The sequence below is a fragment of the Aythya marila genome (assembly GCF_965140915.1).
Source record: "Aythya marila genome assembly, chromosome: 13".
NCBI lineage: Eukaryota > Metazoa > Chordata > Aves > Anseriformes > Anatidae > Aythya > Aythya marila.
Window position 1 is genome coordinate 8,633,283 of NC_139054.1, and position 20,273 is coordinate 8,653,555.

A 20,273-nucleotide genomic window follows, 5' to 3' on the forward strand; every position below is an offset into this window, starting at 1 on the left:
TTCACACGGGCACGCTCCAGGAGAACACACAGCCGTGTGGGACCACCACCGAGCCCCCTACCCCTGCTGCCACCTCCTGTCACCACACAGCCTCCATGACCCCGCCCCCTCCACCGCCCCTCCCCTCCCCTCCCAGCTCCTCCTGCCTCTCCTTCCCCCCCCTCCCGGCACCGCTGCCGTAGGCGCCTGCGCCGTGTCCCGCCGTGTTGGCGCGGGCCGTGACGTGCGGTGCCGGGAGGCGGGGCCAGGCGGCGGCGGGCGGGCGCGGGGAGCGGGGCCGCGCTCCCGGGCCGCGCTCGGGACTTTGGGAGCGCTGCGGAGCGGGGCCCGCGGCCGGGGCCGGGTGGGCGGCCGCGGCTCGCAGGTGAGGGAGGGGAACGTGGGGGGCGCTCCCCGCTTGTCCCGCGGGGCTCGAGGTGGCGGTGGGGAGGGCTTTGCCCGCTGCGCTGCGAGGACGCGGGGAGGGGAGCGCCGCTCGCAGCCGCGGGTTGCGGGGAGGGCGCTCGGTTTGCGGCGGGGGTCGCTCGTGTGCCCTGGGGGGGGGGCTGCTGGGGTGCTCAGGAGGGAAAGGGGGGAGCCCCTTCGGCCATCGGGAGCCCCTGTGAGGTACCGGGGGGGGAGGGCTGGGGTTGGGGGGTGCGCGGAGGGGGCAGAGCGGGGCTGCCCCCGCTGGAGCTGCCCTTAGCGCCGGGACGGGGCTCGGGCGCTCCGTGCACCTCCGAGGGCTCAAAGCGTCTTCGATTCGCCTTTCCCGGCGCTCTTCTGCGGCCCCGGGGGTCGTTGCTTCCCCCCCCCGGGGTTCTTCAGCTCATCGGGGGTGCTGTGGGCTCTGAATAGGGCTGCTGAGCTCTGGGTGGATGAAGGAGTGTTAGGGGTTGTTTCTAAGGTGCAGGCATTGGGGATGGGGATGTAGCTAACTGTAGGTTGTAATCAACTTGCTGGTCTTCTCTTCACCCTACTCGCGTAAAATTTAGGCCGAGAACTGCTTTTATTAGGTCCTGTTCAGGACTTTCTATCCTCATGAGAAAAGAGCGATATTAATTTGAGAGCCTTGGGCTCTTTGTGTAATTCAGGAGACGCTAGGTGTGCATCAGTTTTTGTATGGCGAGGGTCTCTCGAGCTTGACTGTTCTGAGCGTTAATGAAACTGATGGTGACTTGGACTTGCTGTGAAGTGCTCATCAGCAATATCTCCCTCACCCATTTAAATATGGCTCATGAATTTGAATAGGATGCCACGGAGGAGTCTTCCTTATTCTTTCCCCAGTGAGCTACACACAGAGATAATGCTAATGAAGAACCTTCAGGGCGCTCTCCCCACTTCTCTGATTTCACGGTAAAGCCTGTTCTGCAGTCCCACTTAATGCACTGCAGAGTGGTGATAGTGAAAAGTTTGGATGGTAACTAGGGCTAAATGATATCTGGAATGCACTTCTTATGATCTCTTTGATTCTGTGATTTTCAAAATTGTGCTTCTAAACATTTTCCTTCACTTCTGAAGTTCAGAAAATTGCAGTGCGCTGCCAGCACAAATTAGCATGCTGCTCTGCTTCAAAGAAGCAAGACTGTTTCTTGTGAGCATTGGCTCAACACCAGGTGTCAAAAATGAATTAGAGTGACTTTGCCCAAGCCAATATTTTTTTTATTATTTTTGTGTTTCTTCTGCAGTTCTGCAAAAGGTTCACTAAGCTCCAAGTCATCTGAGGTCATGGTTCAGCTGTACCTGGTCTGTAGCAGTAATGGTGTCTTGAGGAATTTTGCTGCTTGTGGTCACACCAGTACAGCTTTTGGTGATTCCCAGACATGAAGCAGATCAGCAAACTTATCTGGCTAGAAAACAAGGCTTGTAACAAACAAAACTCTCTGATTCAGTTTGCGGTCCTGCAAATGATGGGACGGCGTGGCCTTGGGGAGATGATGAGCACTGGGCTTATCTCAAACAGCCTGTGAGGCTTACTTAACACAGGGCTGAGTGGGGCGAAGCAGGGAGGGAGGATGTTCAGCTGATACCGCTATAGAAGGCAGTGCATAAGAGACTGATGATGAATCCTTCTTTAAGCTGTAAGGGGACTCAGAGGGGAAGTGAAATGTAGCTGCTGCAGAGAGGGCTCTTTTACTGGTGTGTGAACTGGCTAGATGCATGGTGGGATTGGGCACACAGTAAAACCTTGCTTCTTTCCTCTGAGTTGTAGTAACCTTAAATATCTTTTTTCCTTCTATTTTGCATCAAGCTGATAAAAATGCTGGCAGTCCTTTAAAAAGAAACAAAAAACCTATACCAAACTGTCTCACTTTCAGTGTATGTCAATATACTTGTATATAGTTCTTCGACAGTGGAGATCAAGCCCAGGATGCCTGGATATAAAGGCATAACCTCTGTTTTCAGGGGCTGTATGTTCTTACTGTGGTCCAGCTATTAGAAAGGGGTAACTAGTTTACACTACAAAGAAACATGTTGGTAGAGACTCCACCTGAATTTGCAGTGTGTTCTCCTAGAAGTTTCTACTAGTGTTACTATATCACCTCCACGAACACTATAAACGAAGTTGTCAAAAATGTTCTTTTTCATTGTTATAGTGCTGAAGTAGCTGTGATGCTAAATACATTTACTTTTTTGTTGTTGTTAGTCTTTTACTTGATATATCTGTGCTGGCAAAACTTTCTGAGAAACTGTAGCGTGGCAAGATTCAACAAATGGAACTATTTGTTAAATGCTAGCTGCCTCAGAGAGAAGGGTTTCAGTGTTTGACCGTTGCACTGTATCAATAGTAGAAAATTTTTCTAACGACTCTTAATAGCTTGTGAAAGTTGACTTAGATGGCCCCAGGCTAGGTTCACATGGATAGATGTCTTTATCACAAATCTGGCATGGTGTTTATGGGTGTCAGTGTGAGTGGGAGGTAGGTAAGAGCTTAAATGGATGGGGCAACATATGTTCTGCTTCTCTTTCAAGGTTGTCTGCTCTGAACTTTTTAAAGATTCTCACAGCTGTATTCCGCTGTCAGAATACCGCATGAAAACATATGTGGTTTTCTTTCAACTGTTTGTGATGTAGTAGAATTCTTAAAATTGGGAGATTAGCACTGCATGGAAATCTTCAGAAAGTTAGTATGTAAGAAATTATGAATAGTATATTTGCCATCTTTAAGCAAAGGGTCTTCGAAAAACTAGGGGGTAATAAAGAAAGGTTAGATAATAGTCTCTGGAAGAAAAAGGCATCCTTTCAATGGATACTCAGGATAAGAGCTGCTTTGTAGACTTGTTGTTTTCATCTGAATTATTTACATAAAGCATATTTGTGTTTTGTCTCCAAGGGTTCTACACAGTAGTAGCTGTTTCAGGGTGAAAGCACGCTTATGCTGCATAATGAAGATTGCCTGTATCCTGTGTCAGAAGGGAATGACAAGTGAACTAAGCTGTGGGTGCCTTGAGATGTGAGATACAGGGATTTTTAATGTGTGACTTGATATTGGTGACAGGAATGTTTCAGAAGTGGATTCTTGAAGATACCTTCTGGATTGTGAGGTAGGAAGGGATCTGTGTGAACCCAAGAAGAGCTTGCAAACTGGGACAAAATTTGCATACAACTCCTTTAATTGGCTTATGTGTTTCCAAAGATTAATCCAAAAAAAAAACTTGAAAATTTTCCCATAGCCAGTGTACTATAAAGAACTTGATGCCTATTTTGAGAAGCTATTTTTAAGTGAATACGATGTATTAATTTTTCCTGGAGAATGCAGTAGCTATGGATTTTTGGTGTTAGTTAATGTTTTTGCTTTAAACTTGCTGCAGGAAATAATTCTTTTTGTTTCGTTTTGTGGAAACAGTGATTTGTTGTAAATACAAATGATGCTGGTCATATGATTTCTTGGGGCTTTTGTTGTAAGTTTTTCTTTGTGATTGATGCAGCTGCTTGCTGATGTATTCTATAGATGTGAAAAATGTGAGATTTGTTGGCAGTGCCAATTACTTCATTGCCCATTTCTAAAGCTTTTTTGCTTGGTTGTTTTAATAGGAAATATTTACAGTGTGAGAATGCTTATGTACAGGTGAAAGTAGAAATGAAAATAGATAGTAAGCAGAAGTTTTGATGTCGAAGAAATTCTCAGATTTAGCCCCATCTAGTAGTTGCTTAAAGTTTGTGGATAGTTAATAACTTTTCCATTTCCATATTAAAGAGTATCAGTCTCACATGCATTTCAATCCAGTTCAATTTTCCTGATTATTCTCTAGGATCTTCGTGTAAGTGGTCTGTTCTGTTTCCAAGTTGAGTGAGTTTCATGTGCATTTCATTAGCATCATGGAAACCTTGATTCTTTTGAAGAAGTGACCTTATCTAGTAATACTAATTTAAAATATCCAGCCGTATGTTAAAAATTATCTGAAATATCCCGCAGGTTTTTACTGTATCGGCACAAAATCTAGCTCTCTAAAGTTGAAGCTCTATTTGTTTTATGTAGTAATGTATTCTATATGCGTACATAATTCTGTAAGACACAAATGCCACATTTTCACTTCTTTTGTTAATTTAAAATTTTAAGACTTATTCATGAATGTGTTAAGGATTGAAAAATTACCAGAAGATACATGCTCAAGAGCTAAATCTGGTGCTAGATACTTCGGAGACAGTTTGGTGCTGCAGGTACCTTACCAGACGCTACTTTGTGTGATCCCGCCCCTGGCCTATGCTGCAAACTGTTGCTGCACCTCCTTGCAGAGCTAACGCTTGCGTGTTTGTGGGATGATTACTTTCATGCTGCTTATCTCATGGGAAGCTAACTCAGTAAGTTTTTTATCAGCTTAATTCACCCTGTGGCTACACCTTGATATCGCTCCCACAAGTAGAGCAGGAATGATGTGGCTGGAGGTGAGTGGAAGGGAGGCAGGACTGCTCCCAGCGCGTGCTGGGGCTGGAGGGATGCAGCAGCAGGCAGCCTGGCGGGACCGAGGCAGTGCTCACACCTCCAAGTGGTCACATCTGCAGGTGCCTTTGAAGAGGTGTTCCTCGAGCTGCTCTTCTGAAGCTAGCTAGCTAGCTTTCTACTTGCATAGGAGCTGAATGATCCGTGTAAATATTTTACTGGAGGCCTGAGTTGACATGAGAGCATGAATTCACTGGAAGACGGGAGAGGGAAAGCTGTTGTCTGTGAGGAATCAGAGCGCTGGCCTGCGTCCTGCTCGTGAGGAGGAGATGCGTTGCTCGTATGCCTTGTCAACTCTGGCTTCTCAGCACCTGGCTTTCAAATACCTTCACTATTACGAAACAGGCATGGTTCTGGGCAAGTTTATGGCTGCCCACAGATTTTGAATAGAAGAGAGGAAGTGAGTAGCACATCCGTTATTTAAAGAAAGCCACGAGTGGTGCTAGAATCCTACGCGCTTTGGCACATATTCTGTGTTTTTTTTAGAAGTTGATTATCTACCGTGGGTGCCAGAGTTGTAGAAGACATATTAATAGTTTATTTCCCCCTTGTCTCCACCCCAGTCATCTTTCAGCTCGTTACTTGTTAATAACTTTTTATGTGGTAGCAACTAGAAGTTACAAAATAGATACATAGTCCTATTGCTGTTGCTTACTACTAGTGCTATTACCTGTTTATATTGAAAGCTTTTAACAAGAACAACATTTAACCAGTTTTGCTCTCTTTGCTGTTGAACTTGTAATTAACCAGCCATGAAAAATCTAAAATGATGTTAAATCTAGAATTTCAAGCTGGACTTTTGTGTCCAATATTCTGAACTTGTTTTTATATGGCACTAAATGGAACTGAAATATTTCTATCAAGGCATGTGCCCCATGAGAGAGATTTTGTATAAACTAAGACTTACAAGTTTATGCCTTCAAACAATGAATTTTGGATTAAATACTTCAGCCACAAAAGAACTGAAGGCTAAATCTAGACAACTAAGCAATATTGAATTCGATTTACTAGACTGCTCAAGTAGTCTTACATTTGCTTTCTCAGTGGCTATGCAAATCAGACCAATCTCTTGTGGCTAGTCACACTTGTCATGGAGAAGTAAAGGTAAAGTGAAGTGTTCACTTACTCTTTTTAATTAGTTATGGGCAGTATAAAGCACTGGCACCTCTAATGACAGAAGGGTTAGTATTGGGTGTTACGTAATTCAGGTGGTGCTTGGTACTGTATTTTCCCTTGTCTCTGAAAATTTTGTCTTTCATGTCCAAACTAGGAGTTTTATTATTTAAAGGAGAGCAGTAATGACATAATTGTGATAGCTGATATCTTGGAGGTGGTGGAAAAGTGTCATCAATTCAACCAGTGATCTTACTGATGTTGGTGATATCGCTTTCTGTGGGAAACTCTGCCTCAAATCTTTGCAAGTACACTAATTTATTTTGTCAGGAATGGATTAACTTTTCTTAATGTAGGGCTGAACACATGGAGGAGTTTGCAGTGAGTCTCTAAACTAACTGTGATAAAACTTCCCTAGTGTCTCCTTTTTACAAGAAGACAGTGGCCCTGAAGTTTTTTTTCATCATAATTCCTTGCTTTTTTATTAATAAAATTTTCTTGTTGACCTATGTGTTTAATTGTATGGACTTCTAGGAAGCTTGCTATTTTTGGTTGATGCTAAATTTAAAGGCTTTAATACTTGCCTTTTTCTACAAATATTTTGATCAGTAATGAAAAACTTTTTTTTTTTTTATGAGTACATCTAACTTAGGGTATTACTATCCTCTAATTTTTTTTATTGTAAAAATGTTACTGATTAAGAGCCACAGTGATGGTTCAGGACCTTGAATTCTGTGCTTCACATATGCAGAACAAAAAGGCAGTTTCTGTTCCTAAATCTTATTATGCTTACTTATGTCTTTCTTTCACCTGTTATTTTTGTGAGGTTTGTGGGTGGGGTGGACACAGGGGAATAACAAAGCAGTTAGCATTGTAGGCAATATCTTGCTAAGCATGCAGTCTAACTTTAGAATATTGTGGTGTCATTTTTGTGCTTTAAAACTTGTAGGCTGAACTCGACTTGATGGGCCTTAGCAGCATCTCATCTTCTTTCAGGGACAGAAGCTTACGTGCAGTGTTAATATGCAGCTCACGTGTCTGTCCCTGCATGTGGAGCTCTGCAAGTTAGCTTCTCTGGGAGCTAGGTGAAATTGTTTCCCTGGAAAGGGCTGAGCAAATGTATAAGCAAGACTTGCCCTTCTTTTAAAATGAATTCTTTGGATGATGATAAGTGAGCCAAGAGACCTAGTTTCTTTTGGGATGTGGGTAGAGATACCTTCTCTGGGTTTAGACATTTCCAGGTTTAGAAGAGTTACATGTTTCATTTAGGGGGCTATTAACCTTACCTCTGGTAGTTGAGACAGTTGTGAGCTCTTCTGCAGAATGACAGCCAAAATAAACTGGGGTGGTTTGAACAGCCCAAATAATCAGTCTTTTATCTCTTGATCCTAAGTAAATAGGTTAGAAAGTACTTAAGAGAAGCTCAGCTGGTAGCCTTCTGGCAGACAGCAGTGACCAGCAGCTGCGGGTGATGAGCTCTTCTAGGGCACAGCTGTATCAAGGAGGAGATCCAAATCCAGGGCAGAGGTTCACAAGCTAAAAGGATGCTCAGCAGGCATAAATGTGGCTTTTCCACTGCAAATAATCCTATAAACCCCTTCGGAGTCCTTGTAGGGAGCATCTGGTTAGGCTATAATGGTCTGCTGGTGTGGTGTACAAACTTAAACAGGCTATAGTGCTAGCATGCCTCTTACTGTGCTGCCAGGCTCGTGGGTGCTGTGGGACATGGTGCAGGGTTGCTGTGCAGCCATGTCCTGTCTTCCCCATGTGCACACAAAAGAGTCCATACTATGGTCATAATCAGCTGCCTTTAGTAGTTTAGGTTGTTTATTCATTAGTACAATTAATGGTAGGAGGGAGTTGGCCCAGAAAATGAGACTGCAAAAGAAGAGGTTGCATGGCAACACTATGCTCCTGCACATGGAGTCAAGAATAAATAATGGTGGAAAAAGAAATAGGAGGAGGAAAAAATGAGTGGGCTGGAGGAAAAATGCTGTCTTTGTATTGACTTTATTGTTTCAGTGCCATCCCAGATGTGTCTAACAAGTCTGACGTTGTTCTAGTTTTTCTTTACTGAGGGCCCTTCATAAAGACCTCCACTGTAATGCGTGTATGTGTCACTGGAGTAGCCTGACACCACTTTGCATAGATGCAGGTTTATGTGAAATGCTCAGACAGGATGGTGGGAAGCCTGGTTCTTATGCCCTGTTCTTAGGGGGCTTCTTGCCAGCAGAAACGACTTTCTAATTTCTTATCTTTCTGCTTTCCTTCACCAAAACAAACTGGGTAGTGCTTTGTGATGAATTGTGTCTGTCATCCCTGGCACATTAATATTCCTTCAGTTCTGGAACATGGGTCTTTCTGATGGCTGCCATGCATAAATGTGTATCTGTGAAAAGCAAACTAATGCGTTTAAGGAGGGATACCAAAAGGAAGCAAGTGTCATGAAACAAGACTGCAGTGGTTTATCTAATCTTCAGGTAACTCTTTTGTTTTAGTACAGGACATTCAGTCTTAACTGTTTTGTTTCTTTTCTGTTACTGCTGTTTAATGAGTAGCTTTCTATGTGATTTTGTTGTTAGTATTGTTTTAACTAGATGAGTAGCTTTGCTTCAGGTTGAGAAGGACTTGTAATTGAAAAAATGTTTTTATGCTTTCATTGCATTGTAGGTGTGACTCAACTTATTGATTCTAGCTGAATATGAGAATATGAGATGCCAAATGTAATGCTTTAATTATTTTGGTCTTCAAAGAGAAGAATCAGAGAAAGCAAAAGCAGGCAGCAATGTTACCAGTGTTTCCTCACTCTGCATTAGAATGAACAGAAAAATAAAATTGCTGCCATTGCAAATGACAATACTGCCAACTGTTCTTTGCATTTTGGGGTGACTGGCTGTTTTTCAATTGAGTACACGATCTCTTCCGCATTACAAAAAAAAAGCAGCATCTCCTCTCAGCTTCTGTTCTCCAGTTGGTCATTCCATGCAGAAAAATGACTTTCAAATGGCTGTGAAACTTCTTGCTGTAACTTTGTACTGTTACAGCTCTGTTGTAACCTATACTTTTTTTTTGAAAGCCCGGACAGATAGTTTCCTGCTGTAATAGCAACCATGAGTTGTATGTATAAAAAGCATGCCTGGTTTAGTGATGTGTTGCAAGGTATTACTTCTCCTAGGTCTTCTGGGGCTTATGTGCATTTAATGATTTATGTAAAATGGTGGTTCTTCTGAGATGCACAGAAAAACTGACCAATTTAGAAGCAAAAACTGTCTCTGACACCTTTTTCTTCAACACTACTATTGAAATTAATTTTTATTTGCAGCTGTGGTCTTGCAGAATTGTGTATGAAATACTCTGTATACATGGAAGAAGAGCAGGACATGACAGTAGTGAGTTTTATGAACTTTCCCCGCAGGCAAGAAGTGGGGTTATCCAATTTTCCACTCACAGTGGAGATAGAGCTCAAAGAGCTGTATAAACCAATAGTTAACTCTGTGGGAGATGAAGTACCCTGCAGTTCTTTCAAATAACATCTACAATGAATAATAGTGTGCAAAGGTGTGTGACATTCTTTTTTCTCTTCCTGAACCTTGTTCTAGATGTCAAAATTAACCTGGACTACTTGGGAATGGCGAAACGTAGCCCTGGGATCCTGCCATGAACAGTAAGAAAATTGAGATGCTTTGTGTATGCAACTAATCTTATTTAAGTGGCTAACCCCCAGTGAAACTGTTCCTGTTCAATTAAACTATACAATGCATTGTCTAGTTACATTAGGGTGGGTGTGCTCCCAGCTTTTCATGTAGTGAAGAGGTAGCACAGTAAATCAGAGGTATGGCTTGTTAGGGGAGGACTTTGGGAAACAGTGCTAGGAAAGTCTCTGCAGCCAGCAGGAGCACCATGAAGTTAGAGTTGGTAGCTGAAGGATGCTTTCCTGTAATAATTAACTGTGTTGTGAGACTCCATTTTAATCTAGTATATAATTATCTTGAGACTCCATTGTGGCATGATATCTTGGACACACAGCAGCTTGAAATGTGACTAGACAAATTAGTGGAAGAAAATAGTGAATTGTGGAGTGCTTAAAAACTATTTTCTGGATGTGGTTTGTGTTAAAGGCCCTAAACCACTGGCTGATGAAAGCTGTTAGAATGCAGTCATGTTGTTACTTTTGCTGCTCGTGAGTTGTCCACTGCTGGACAGGAAGCTTGTTTAAATAGGTCTTTGGTCTGACCTTTCATATCTGATTTTTGTGTGGCATTTTCCTTATATGAAGCGTTTGTTAGATGTTGATTAAATAGCTTATGTGTCCAAGAAAGTAAGCAACTTTAGAGATAATCTTGAGTGTTGATGAAAATATTCAGATATTTTTGTAGTGTTGGTAGTCTGAAACTTTCTAGTTTGAAGGTTATGTAGGTGAATATTTATGTATCTGTATTCTTTAAGTAGTCTTTTCCAGATGTTGTAATAGGCATCCTTAAACTGATGCATTGAAAAATTATTCTGCTGAGTTTTCCCTGGCACAAAATAGATGATTTATGAGAGACTGTGTGGGTGAGTAGCATGCTTGTGAAGTGTAAATTTCAACTGAGCTTGGTGCTGTTGACACTATGTGTCAGCCTTTACTGGGACAGGAATTAGAAGGCTTTTGTATTGTTGAATATAATGAATTGAATAGATATAATCAATTGGAAATGAACAGCTCTTGTATCTAAACTCTTCATAGCAGTTTAAATGCTTAACATCCAAATGTTCAAAGCAAAATATGTTTTCATTTGTAGAACTCTCTGACCATGCCATGTTTAATCCTTTCACGAGAGCAGTTTTTACATAAGGCTTTCAAAAGCTGGTGAATATATTTGCAGCGTTATGCAATGTTAATACCTTAAATCTCGGAAATCTCCCTCAATAAGAATGCTGTAATTGTTAAATTATAATCATGGATCAAATTATGTAGCATTAGGTCATTTATCAGAACAATTGATAATGACGGAGGAAGCTGTTTAGTGTATGTGCGAAGCTGTGTGTGCAAAACAAGGAGGTATTATTAAAACTGATGGCCGTCAGCTTTTTTCATAAGTTTTTTCAGCTTAGCTGAAAAGGATATATGTATGCATTTTTAGATTTATGAAATAGAAGATAGGTTTGAAAGCTTACTAGAATGTGGCGAAAGCTTTAGTTTTTGTAGTCACAGACTGAGTTAAAGTTATGCTGCTCTGAGATAAAACATTCACTTACTTTTAACTCTTCTACTTAGCAAGCCTCACTATTTAAAAGGTAAATATGTGCACGACGTTCACTGACATTTTCTGTGATCAGAACCTCATTGTTACCTGTGGAGTTATGAACAAATTTATGTTATATCAGAATAACCCTGCTTATAGTTAAGAGGAATTTTAAGGATGGAAATGATTCTCTTAGCTAGGATATCTCAAATAGTCTTGGCTGTGTTCTCTGGCTCTTCTTTTGAGGTGTTTATTGGTGTCAAAATCTTGGCTGTTGTACTAGTGTTCAAGGTCCTTGTGTTTGGGAGATTCTTAAAGTCTGTTTCAAAGACAAGTACCTTTGAAAACCAAACCTCATTTCTGACATTAATTCTGTAATGTTAGAGAAATAACTCTGCTGCTAAGCTAAACTACTGTTATGTGAAGTGCATCTTATTCAATTCTCATGTCATTTGTTTGGTTTATGATAAGCCAGTGAGTGATGGGTGTGCTATATTGTGTTCTAGATAGCCTTATGACCTAGTGTTTCCTGAATTGTATCAGTTCAATGGCTGTGTTGTCTTTTTGAGGTGCTCTTAAGACAGCTGTTAAAAGCAAAGGAAAAGCAATGTCTTTAAGTTGATCTGCAGCCTGGTGTTCTCTTAGCTTCCAGCTTTACCCATTAACAGCACTCCAGAATTAATAAGCTTCCTGATGGTGATTGGTGTTTGAAATCATGCTGACTAACATGGCCAAAAGTGTTTTTTCCCAGGCCTTTATTTGCATATGTAGATAATTTTTTCAAGGATGTGGTTTAGATGAAGCCTGCAGGTAAAGGATGTGGCTGAATAAAGTAACAACAGGTGGGAAGGCTCAGTTTAGTGGAGAGTGATTCCAAGGTGGCTCATCACATGGGTACTTGAGTGCTAGCTTAAGGAAATACCAAGGACTTAATTTCTCAGTGAAGCAGGTGGCTCTGATACTCTTGTGTAGAATGTAACAGAGGAGTACTGAAATGTTTTCCAGCAGAAAAGGGGAAAGCAAGTTTTAATGTTCTGAGCTTTTTTGTTTTTACTGTCAGCTAATTTATACTGGCTACTTGAAAGCCATTTTTTTTGAGGACTGGAAGACTGCAGACCACTGAAGTGTGCATTATTTTACTAGGAAGCTTCCCAGAATTTGAACTCCTGTTATAATCGCTTGGTTTCAGTCTATTGTAAAACGAGCCTTTTGATTTACCCTTCCAGAACAGTATTTAATTGGTAACTGTGAGTCTGTGGCATATGCTCTGCAGAATAGAGCTCCTGACAAATGGAAGCAGTCCTGGTAGGCTAAGAGGCACTAACTCCACGCTTTCAGGCCTTTTGAGAGAGAACTAGAGGTAGGTTTTTAACAATGATTGTAATCATGGGGGCAGTAGCCTGCACCCCCTCTACTAGAGGGGTGACATGGAAGATGCTTTTTGTGTAGTCTGGACATCCACAAACATGGATGTGGACATTACCAGCAATAGGGACCTGCTCCCAGTTGTGCCTGTAGTGACAGCAGTAGGAGGAGAACAGCCTTTTAGGCAGGTGTCATTGCCTCAGCATCCAGGCACTGTGTGTAATGCCAAATGATGCTTGGAGCTGCTGCTCTGGGTGAAGGTGTTTGGGCCACGGGCAGGAGAGAGCGAGCAGTGCTGCTGCTGAATTGACAAAGTCCATGTGAGCCCAGGGGTTATTAACCTGTCAGCTCTGGCATGGAGCTGGCATGTTTTCACCAGTGCTTTCGTGTGTTTTTGGACACTGGTGCCAGCTGTCTCCTTGCCCCCTCCTTGTGCTGGCACAATTCCTTGTCACTGCTGTGTGTCACCTGCAGCCTCTTCCCTGTCCCCTTTTCCTTTGGTCCTGGTTGGGGATTGCTGCGTGCAGAGCTGCCTTCTTACAGCTCAACCTAACAGGAGAGAAGTTGATTCCCTGGTGTTGGATTACTCTAATTGCTGAAGCTCCTGATGTGCTCCTGATATAGCTTCTAATATGCCATAGTACTTATAGGCAGCCTGCTGCCTCTTTGGTGCTGTTTTAAACTGCAGATGTTTTACTTGAATGCAATTTATAAGCAGTGTATTAATGATTCTGTATTCTTCAGAGAACTATTTTTTCTTGTTACATGCATGAACAGCTATGCTAATAAAGCTTGCTTTTTTTTATATAAATAGCACTGAAGACTTCTAAGCTTGTGTAAGCATGCTGAAGCTTGATTTTTGTTATATGGTGTTGAAATATGTTGAATAATAATTTTGTAAAACATTTTTAAAGTATGCTGACAAAGGACATTATGTAATTGAAGTTAACGAGCATGATAGCATCACTTTTGGTGGGTAAAACTTTTTCACTGAGTGCAATTAGTAAATTTCTGTTAGTATAATACCTGTTCTGTTACCTAGTGTTGTATTTCATCAGTTGACAACTAATTGCTTCCTTTCTGACACATGGTTTTTCAAAATGCAGTACCTTGATTGACTGCAACAAATCGGTAACTTCTGTTGTATGTTCTGTAGGGTAAGAACAGCGGTTTCTTTTGTGTATAGACTTATTTTTTTCTTTGAAAATATTTGTGTATAATTCCAGTTTGTAGATGGAAAATAGTGATGATTCTCCTTGTTAATTATTGATTATCAGGGGGTGTTTTATAATGATAATGCCACTTCCAGGTAATGGAGCTATGGTACCTGTTGTTTAAAAAAAAAAAAAAAAAAAAAAAAATTATCATGAAAACTTCCTCCATGAAACTATTCTACGTCTTACTGTAAGATAAAATACCTTTATAGACATAGATCTCTCTATATTTAGAATGAGAGTCTCTTACATATCATCTCTTATACAGAGATTAAAACCATTCTATGTGTAAGGGTATAGTTCAATGTCAAATTGAGTCAGCTGCTGCCAAAAGGGACAATACTGCTTTCTTCATCTGCTCCTTATACAACTGCTCAGCATGCCTGAGAAGGTGCAACTGGCACCAGGTGAGTGGGATTATCTTGCTTATCTCATAGGAAACCGTTATTTGTAATGGAGAGTGGTTTTCTGTTGAATTGTGCAGCTAGTTGGCTTGTTAAATTGGGCACAAGTTAGGTGACTACTAGTTAGGTCAGACTAAGTGTAACATGGAACTGCACTCTTAATTAATGTTCCCAGGCTAGAGTTTAGCCACTTGCTCCACATTTGTCTTGTGTTTTTCAGCAGTTCTGTTTCATTATGGGTTTAATCTTCATTCTATACTGTGCTAGAGGAAGCTTGTATGGCCTGCAATTACGCTATCTCAGGCTAAATCACAGCATCTTCTTGATTTATAATTTCTGAGCATCGTTTGCAAACACCTTACCTTCTATAAAAATGACAAGTTTGATAAAGTCTGTCCTCTGACATGAGGACTGTATTGACACTCCATGCTGTACATCCTCATGCATTTATCCACTAGGAATGCATGGGTTTGTTCATTCAATGGCTTCTTAGACTGTGCCCTTTGTTTTGCACTCTTTGATGTGTCTTGTCTCACTAATTTGCTGTTGAATCACTAATCAGTTCTTTTGATTAGTAACCTACAACCCTATCATCTATGGAACTTGAAAATTTTAAAGCCTTCTAACAGATAATGAGATATATACATAAAAAAATAAACTTCACAGGGTGCCATATGAGTTCTGTGCACTGGCATATGACCAGCATATGGAGTCTTTTTATTTATATTATGCAATCAGTATTAGAAGTAGTTTAACTTGTCTGTGAAATGCTAATCAATTTTACATGGGTCTTAACCACACTAATTTTAGATTGTATTCCTAAATTCATACTGAAGGTCATTAAAAGAAATGTAGTGGGTTATGTAGGAAATAAATCGTTATTCATAAATATATGCACTTGCTGTTGCATATCTGGAAGAATTACAGCAAAATTCATAGTTCTTGCTTGGCTCCGGAAGGAACACTTATTTAAAAATTATAAAGCAGCATCAAAATGAGCAGCAGCAATGGCAAACAACACAAACCAAAGAGAACTGATGAACTTGCATGGCAAGGAGAAATTCAGTGCCCAGCTTCTGTTGGGAGGGGGAGGAGGGGAGCTGGTGATCACATTTTTCCTTTCTGTGGACATAGTGAGTAGCTGTAAGGTTGTAAGCAGAGATGTGAATTTCTCTCGTGTTGGGCATGGAAAATCAAAGGTGAGGATGTGAATGGTGATAGCTCTGTCATTAAAGTTGAAAGCTAAATAAAATCTTAAAAAAAAAAAAAAAAAAACGTATTTTGAACTACTTGAGTTTCTGTGGTAACGAGATATGGCAAATATTGTTTCTACACTTTCTGAGTTTTTACTTGAATAGAGTAAAATTTCAGTTCTCAGTTTGAGAACTTGTGTGTGTCAACTTAGCCATCCTGTATTATTCTCTTTTAAAATCTTTAGTTTTTTCCTGTGTACAGGAAGACAATACATGTAACGTTTTCTATTGCAAGACAGACACAGATGAAGGGATATAGTGTTTTTTTCATTTCAGCAGTGGTTTTAAAAAAGGCCGCAAATTCAAAAATAAAAAATCAGCTTTCACCCTACAATGTAACTGGCTCAGCATTCTTTGAGTGGATAACATACAAGCTGTTTAAAATCTTGCTCCAATGAAATTTCTAGGTGTGGGGAGTTAATGTGCATATATATAAGGGAATTTCATTTTTGATGTCACACCGATGGCTTTTTATTTAACTAGGAGAAAAGCCTGGGGTTTATTTGAAAGAAGTGGATGTCCTAAAGTGCAGTAACAGCAGAGGTTAAGAACCACATTATTCTACCAGCTGCTATAGCATCAGTGGGAGGGAGCAGTGAGTTAGATACCATTAAATAATTCACTTTGATGCTGTTATAGTACATTTAAAGTGTTGCAAAGCACACACTGGAGGTTTGCACACAATGTAGGTTTATGCCTACAAATGCTATGTGTGGATTCCTTCCACTAAATATCTAGTCTGCTTTAAGAAAATCAATTTTTTGACTAAATCCGAAGTTAGCATTGCATGTGATTTTTCTCCCTGAAGTCAAAATGTTATTTATAATGGCACAGAACACTTGTGTGGGAGAGGATGATTTGCAGAAGTTTGTTTTTCATGATAAGTAAACTGATCTGTTTCAAATCAGGTTTACAATTTTGGGACTGTATATAACAATACTCATTGACATCTGTATTAAAAATATTAATTCCAGCACAGGAAGTTCTGCTTGGGGCCGTGAAGGAATAGTAAATCTAAAGAAATCCATAATTCCCTCTGCTACTACTTTTCTTCATGTTCACTTATACCTAACAATGCAAAATACTCAGAAAAACAAAAATAAAAATGTGGCTTTTCTCAGGAGTGTTGCATAGTTACGTTTTCCAGTGCTTGCTTCTAAACAATGTCAGGAAATGTAAATATTACAGCTTTGCCACTCTATCTTCAAGTAGAAGCGTGGTTTCAAACTGGAAGATAGGCTGTAGTCTTTCATTCTGATTAATAGATGTAAGATACCATACCCTTGAGACGTTAAAAAAAAAAAAAATCTAACAAGACTGTCACTTTTTGATCAGCTATATTAGATCTTAAAAATGGAACTCATTAAAATTTTGGCCTGCTCTGTGCAAATTAATGTGATTGTTTTGCACATAAATAATTTGAGCTGTTTCTCTTAAAATAAAAGGTGGCTTTAATGAGTCACAGCTTCCATCTTAGTAAATTGTTCATAGGATAGGCAGGCTCAGGAACAACTGGGTTAAACCAAGAGATTATTTGAAAAATCTAGGTCATGTGCTCTCTCAGTTCACTTGATTAGTTTTCATAATTCATCCTTGTTTCTAATGTGAAAAGCAGTGTTATACGTGCAAACAAGAAGCAATTTTCTTTCTTTTATGTTCCTTTCTCTCTGCAATTCTACTGTAGAAAGTTAGTAAAATGGGAAAAAAGTCATATTTTGAATGTTAAGAACAAATATTGATTTGTTTTGTGAAAATCTGTAGGATCTGAGTGACACAATGCTATTTATGGATGCCTGTCTGTGACTCTGCATCAATTCTTTTCTGTTTGACTACAGGTGCATGAAGAACAGAGAAGATATTTCCGCTTATCAGAGATGATGTGGAGAGACTCTTTGTGAGTAACTGTGTGTTTCCTAAGAAGTCCAGATTAATAATGTAGGAATAATTTCACCCCCGCCCCCCCTTATATAGAATAACTGACATTTGATTAAATTTTTCTTTTGTTTCTGAAAAACTGTGAATACAGATCCCTTCATGGATCAAAGATGAATGTTGAAACAAAGAGCTGGAGGACTGAGCAGTAGAATATGAATAGTTTCATAAATGATTAACCACAATGCCCAACTTTTCTACAGAAAGTCTACCAAAGACCTTTACTGTTGACCACTGAATGCATTCTAGACACCAGTAAGAACTTGTGATGTTTGGTCTGTGGGTAACCTTCAAGTAGGGTTAACTAGGTACTTAAGTTCTATAATGCTTACAGAGGGGCTATTAATACTATTGTCTTTGTCTAATTTGGATTTTCATAGATACAGTTTTGTGATTTTGTAGTTTAGTAACTAACAAAAAAATAAGTGTGTGTGTGTGGGAATTGGTGCTTTATTTCCTCATTTTGGGATGTGAGATTCATCTTATGCAAATAGTGGGTAGTATTCTGTCATGTTTTGAGTCAAGAGGAAATTTTGCTTCAGGATAACCATGGCTTCTAGTCATCTTCACCTTGACTTCTTCCAGCACTTCTGCACTTGCCAGTTCAGGAAGGATGCTGGAGTATTTCTTGCTTAACAATGTCCTGGCAAGGTGCTGCATTCTTCATGAAGCAGCAGGAGAAATCCTTCTGCTGATCCACCTGGCTTATAAAAGAGAGACAGTGCTGATTGAATTTTTGTGACCTTTAGACCACTCTTTTGGCCAAAGTACATAAAGATGTTGCCACTGTTGGCTATGAGTAGTGATAATATGGAATATTATTTGATAAAATTACTTTTAACAGTAATAAATACTTTAATAAAACTGTTACTGTGATGCCTTTTGCAGGTAGTCAGTGTAGTGGATTACCTGATTCATCAGCCATGGCGCATGTTCTCATTGTTTTTGCATTCTGGTCAGGGCTCAAGCAGAGTCCCTTGGGCAGATATCATGGGCAGAGCTTCTTACTGCTGCTCTTTGAACTGTTCAGTTCTGCCTCGGTGATGATTTGGCAGTCCAACCTCTGATCTGGTAAATCAGGTAGCAATTGCTCAGCAGTCTGTTGCTTCATTAGGCTTGTGTGATCATTCAGTGGATGATACTGTTCTTAAGATTGCCTATGTTTAAATTTTCCAAACCTAACAACAGATACTCCTGCTGTTGATAATGAGAAAGAAGGGATGCAACTAAAGACTCAATTTGGTACATGCTCTCTACATTCAACTTTCTAGGTTTCTTCCTTAGGACAAAAGAGATTTTCCATAACTATAAGTCTTTACCCTTTTAAAAAATAAGTTCACCTTTCTAGCATGTTTAAAGGTGAATGAGGGAGGTAGAAATCTTGTGGCTGTCAGGTCTGTACAGGCCTGAATAAGTTTAATTGAAGTGTTTTACACAGGTACAGTTTTATTTGTTCTCCAACTGGATAGCACTGTATAGAGCTTTGAAAATCTGCAGTTGAGAAATTTATTATGTTTTTAATAATAGTAATTCATTATGAGTTATTTTAATTATTATCATGTTAGTAAAATTGGAACTGAATTGCTCACACTTCTAACAAGAAATATAGCTGTGGTGTAAGTGTTCCAAATATCAGTCTTCATACCTTAAATTAATGTTTTCTTAGCGATGCTGTAGTTACTGATGGAATACCAAATTTATTTTTTGAACAGATATTGACTATTTCAGTGTCGTATTTTTCAGAAAAGGATCTGTGGAAAAATACACGGCAGTTATCTTGTGGGGCTAGCATTTAATTTGTACAGATGGTTGCAGTTAAGGACCTTTTAGCTGCATAGCAGTCAGCTTTTCACTGTCTTCAGCATATGGTTGGGTCAGGTTGTGCTCTGATATTTAAGAGAGCGGATAAGGCTTACAGCCAATGACACCCACCGTGAATAGTGTTTCTGGATTTGCCTACATTAAGACTCCTCTGTGTCAGCATTAGTAGCTTCAATAACAGGTAATAAATAACTGGCTAGTTTCTTTAATTCTTATGGGATTGTTGCAAGGGTGAATTTGGTAAGATGTAATGGGATAGCTTGTGAATTGAATAGAGTTTAATCCTTGTTGCAGGGTGGAGGTGCAGGAACTGGGTTCTTTTTCCAGTTCTGCATGATCATAACCTTGGCTTTAACCTCTGTGCAGCAGTATCTCTTTCTGTGATTGATACTTACTTGTACAAAGTTTGTGGGATGTATAATGCAAATTGTTATTTACTTTTTATTGTTGTTGTGAATATTACTCTGCAGTTTTCAGTGTGCAGGATTTTTGGTTAACAGTGAAAAAATGTTTTACCTTTGAATGCTCAAGCAGCAAGCTTTAAAGGGCTTAAAATGCATACTGCAACTTGAGTTAAAATGTCTTTGACGATCGAGAATGTACAATAAGATTTTTCATTTAGTGGTATTGACTTCTACATTCATGAACTTCAAAAATACTAATTCATAAGTATATTGGATAATATTGAAATTGTAGAAAGTGTCTTTGAGCAAAATACAGAGATGTCTACTCCTTTCCTACGCTGATTTTACTCCTTGAGCCTGACAGGCTGAATGAGGGTGCCTTGTTCTATTTGACATCTGTCCATGTCAGAGTAAGTCTAATTTGTACAATAGTAATAGGTACTTGAGCTGTGCCCTTGGTAATCAGTAGATTAGGGGTGTATGTGACAAGCTGGGTGCTGAAGGGACATGCTGTATCTAAGCTATTCAGTTTCCTAGTGAATGGACTAGTATGTTCCATTGGCCTTCCCTGATCTTAGTAACCACGCAAACCTTTATGCTCTCAAAATAACTGACAGTCAG

At 39.9% G+C, this 20,273-nt stretch overlaps 1 protein-coding gene across 1 annotated transcript in view; it reads left to right on the top strand.

The window, feature by feature from the left end:
* The first annotated feature begins 291 nt into the window (after positions 1-291).
* Positions 292-20,273, top strand: part of KLHL13 (kelch like family member 13) — a 76,964-nt gene continuing 56,982 nt past the window's right edge. Inside the window, exons 1-3 of the mRNA XM_082770801.1 lie at positions 292-364; positions 9,634-9,698; positions 17,331-17,389. Of these exons, the coding sequence (XP_082626927.1) occupies positions 17,370-17,389 (20 nt within the window). The 5' untranslated portion in view covers positions 292-364; positions 9,634-9,698; positions 17,331-17,369. The remainder of the gene's footprint in view (positions 365-9,633; positions 9,699-17,330; positions 17,390-20,273) is intronic.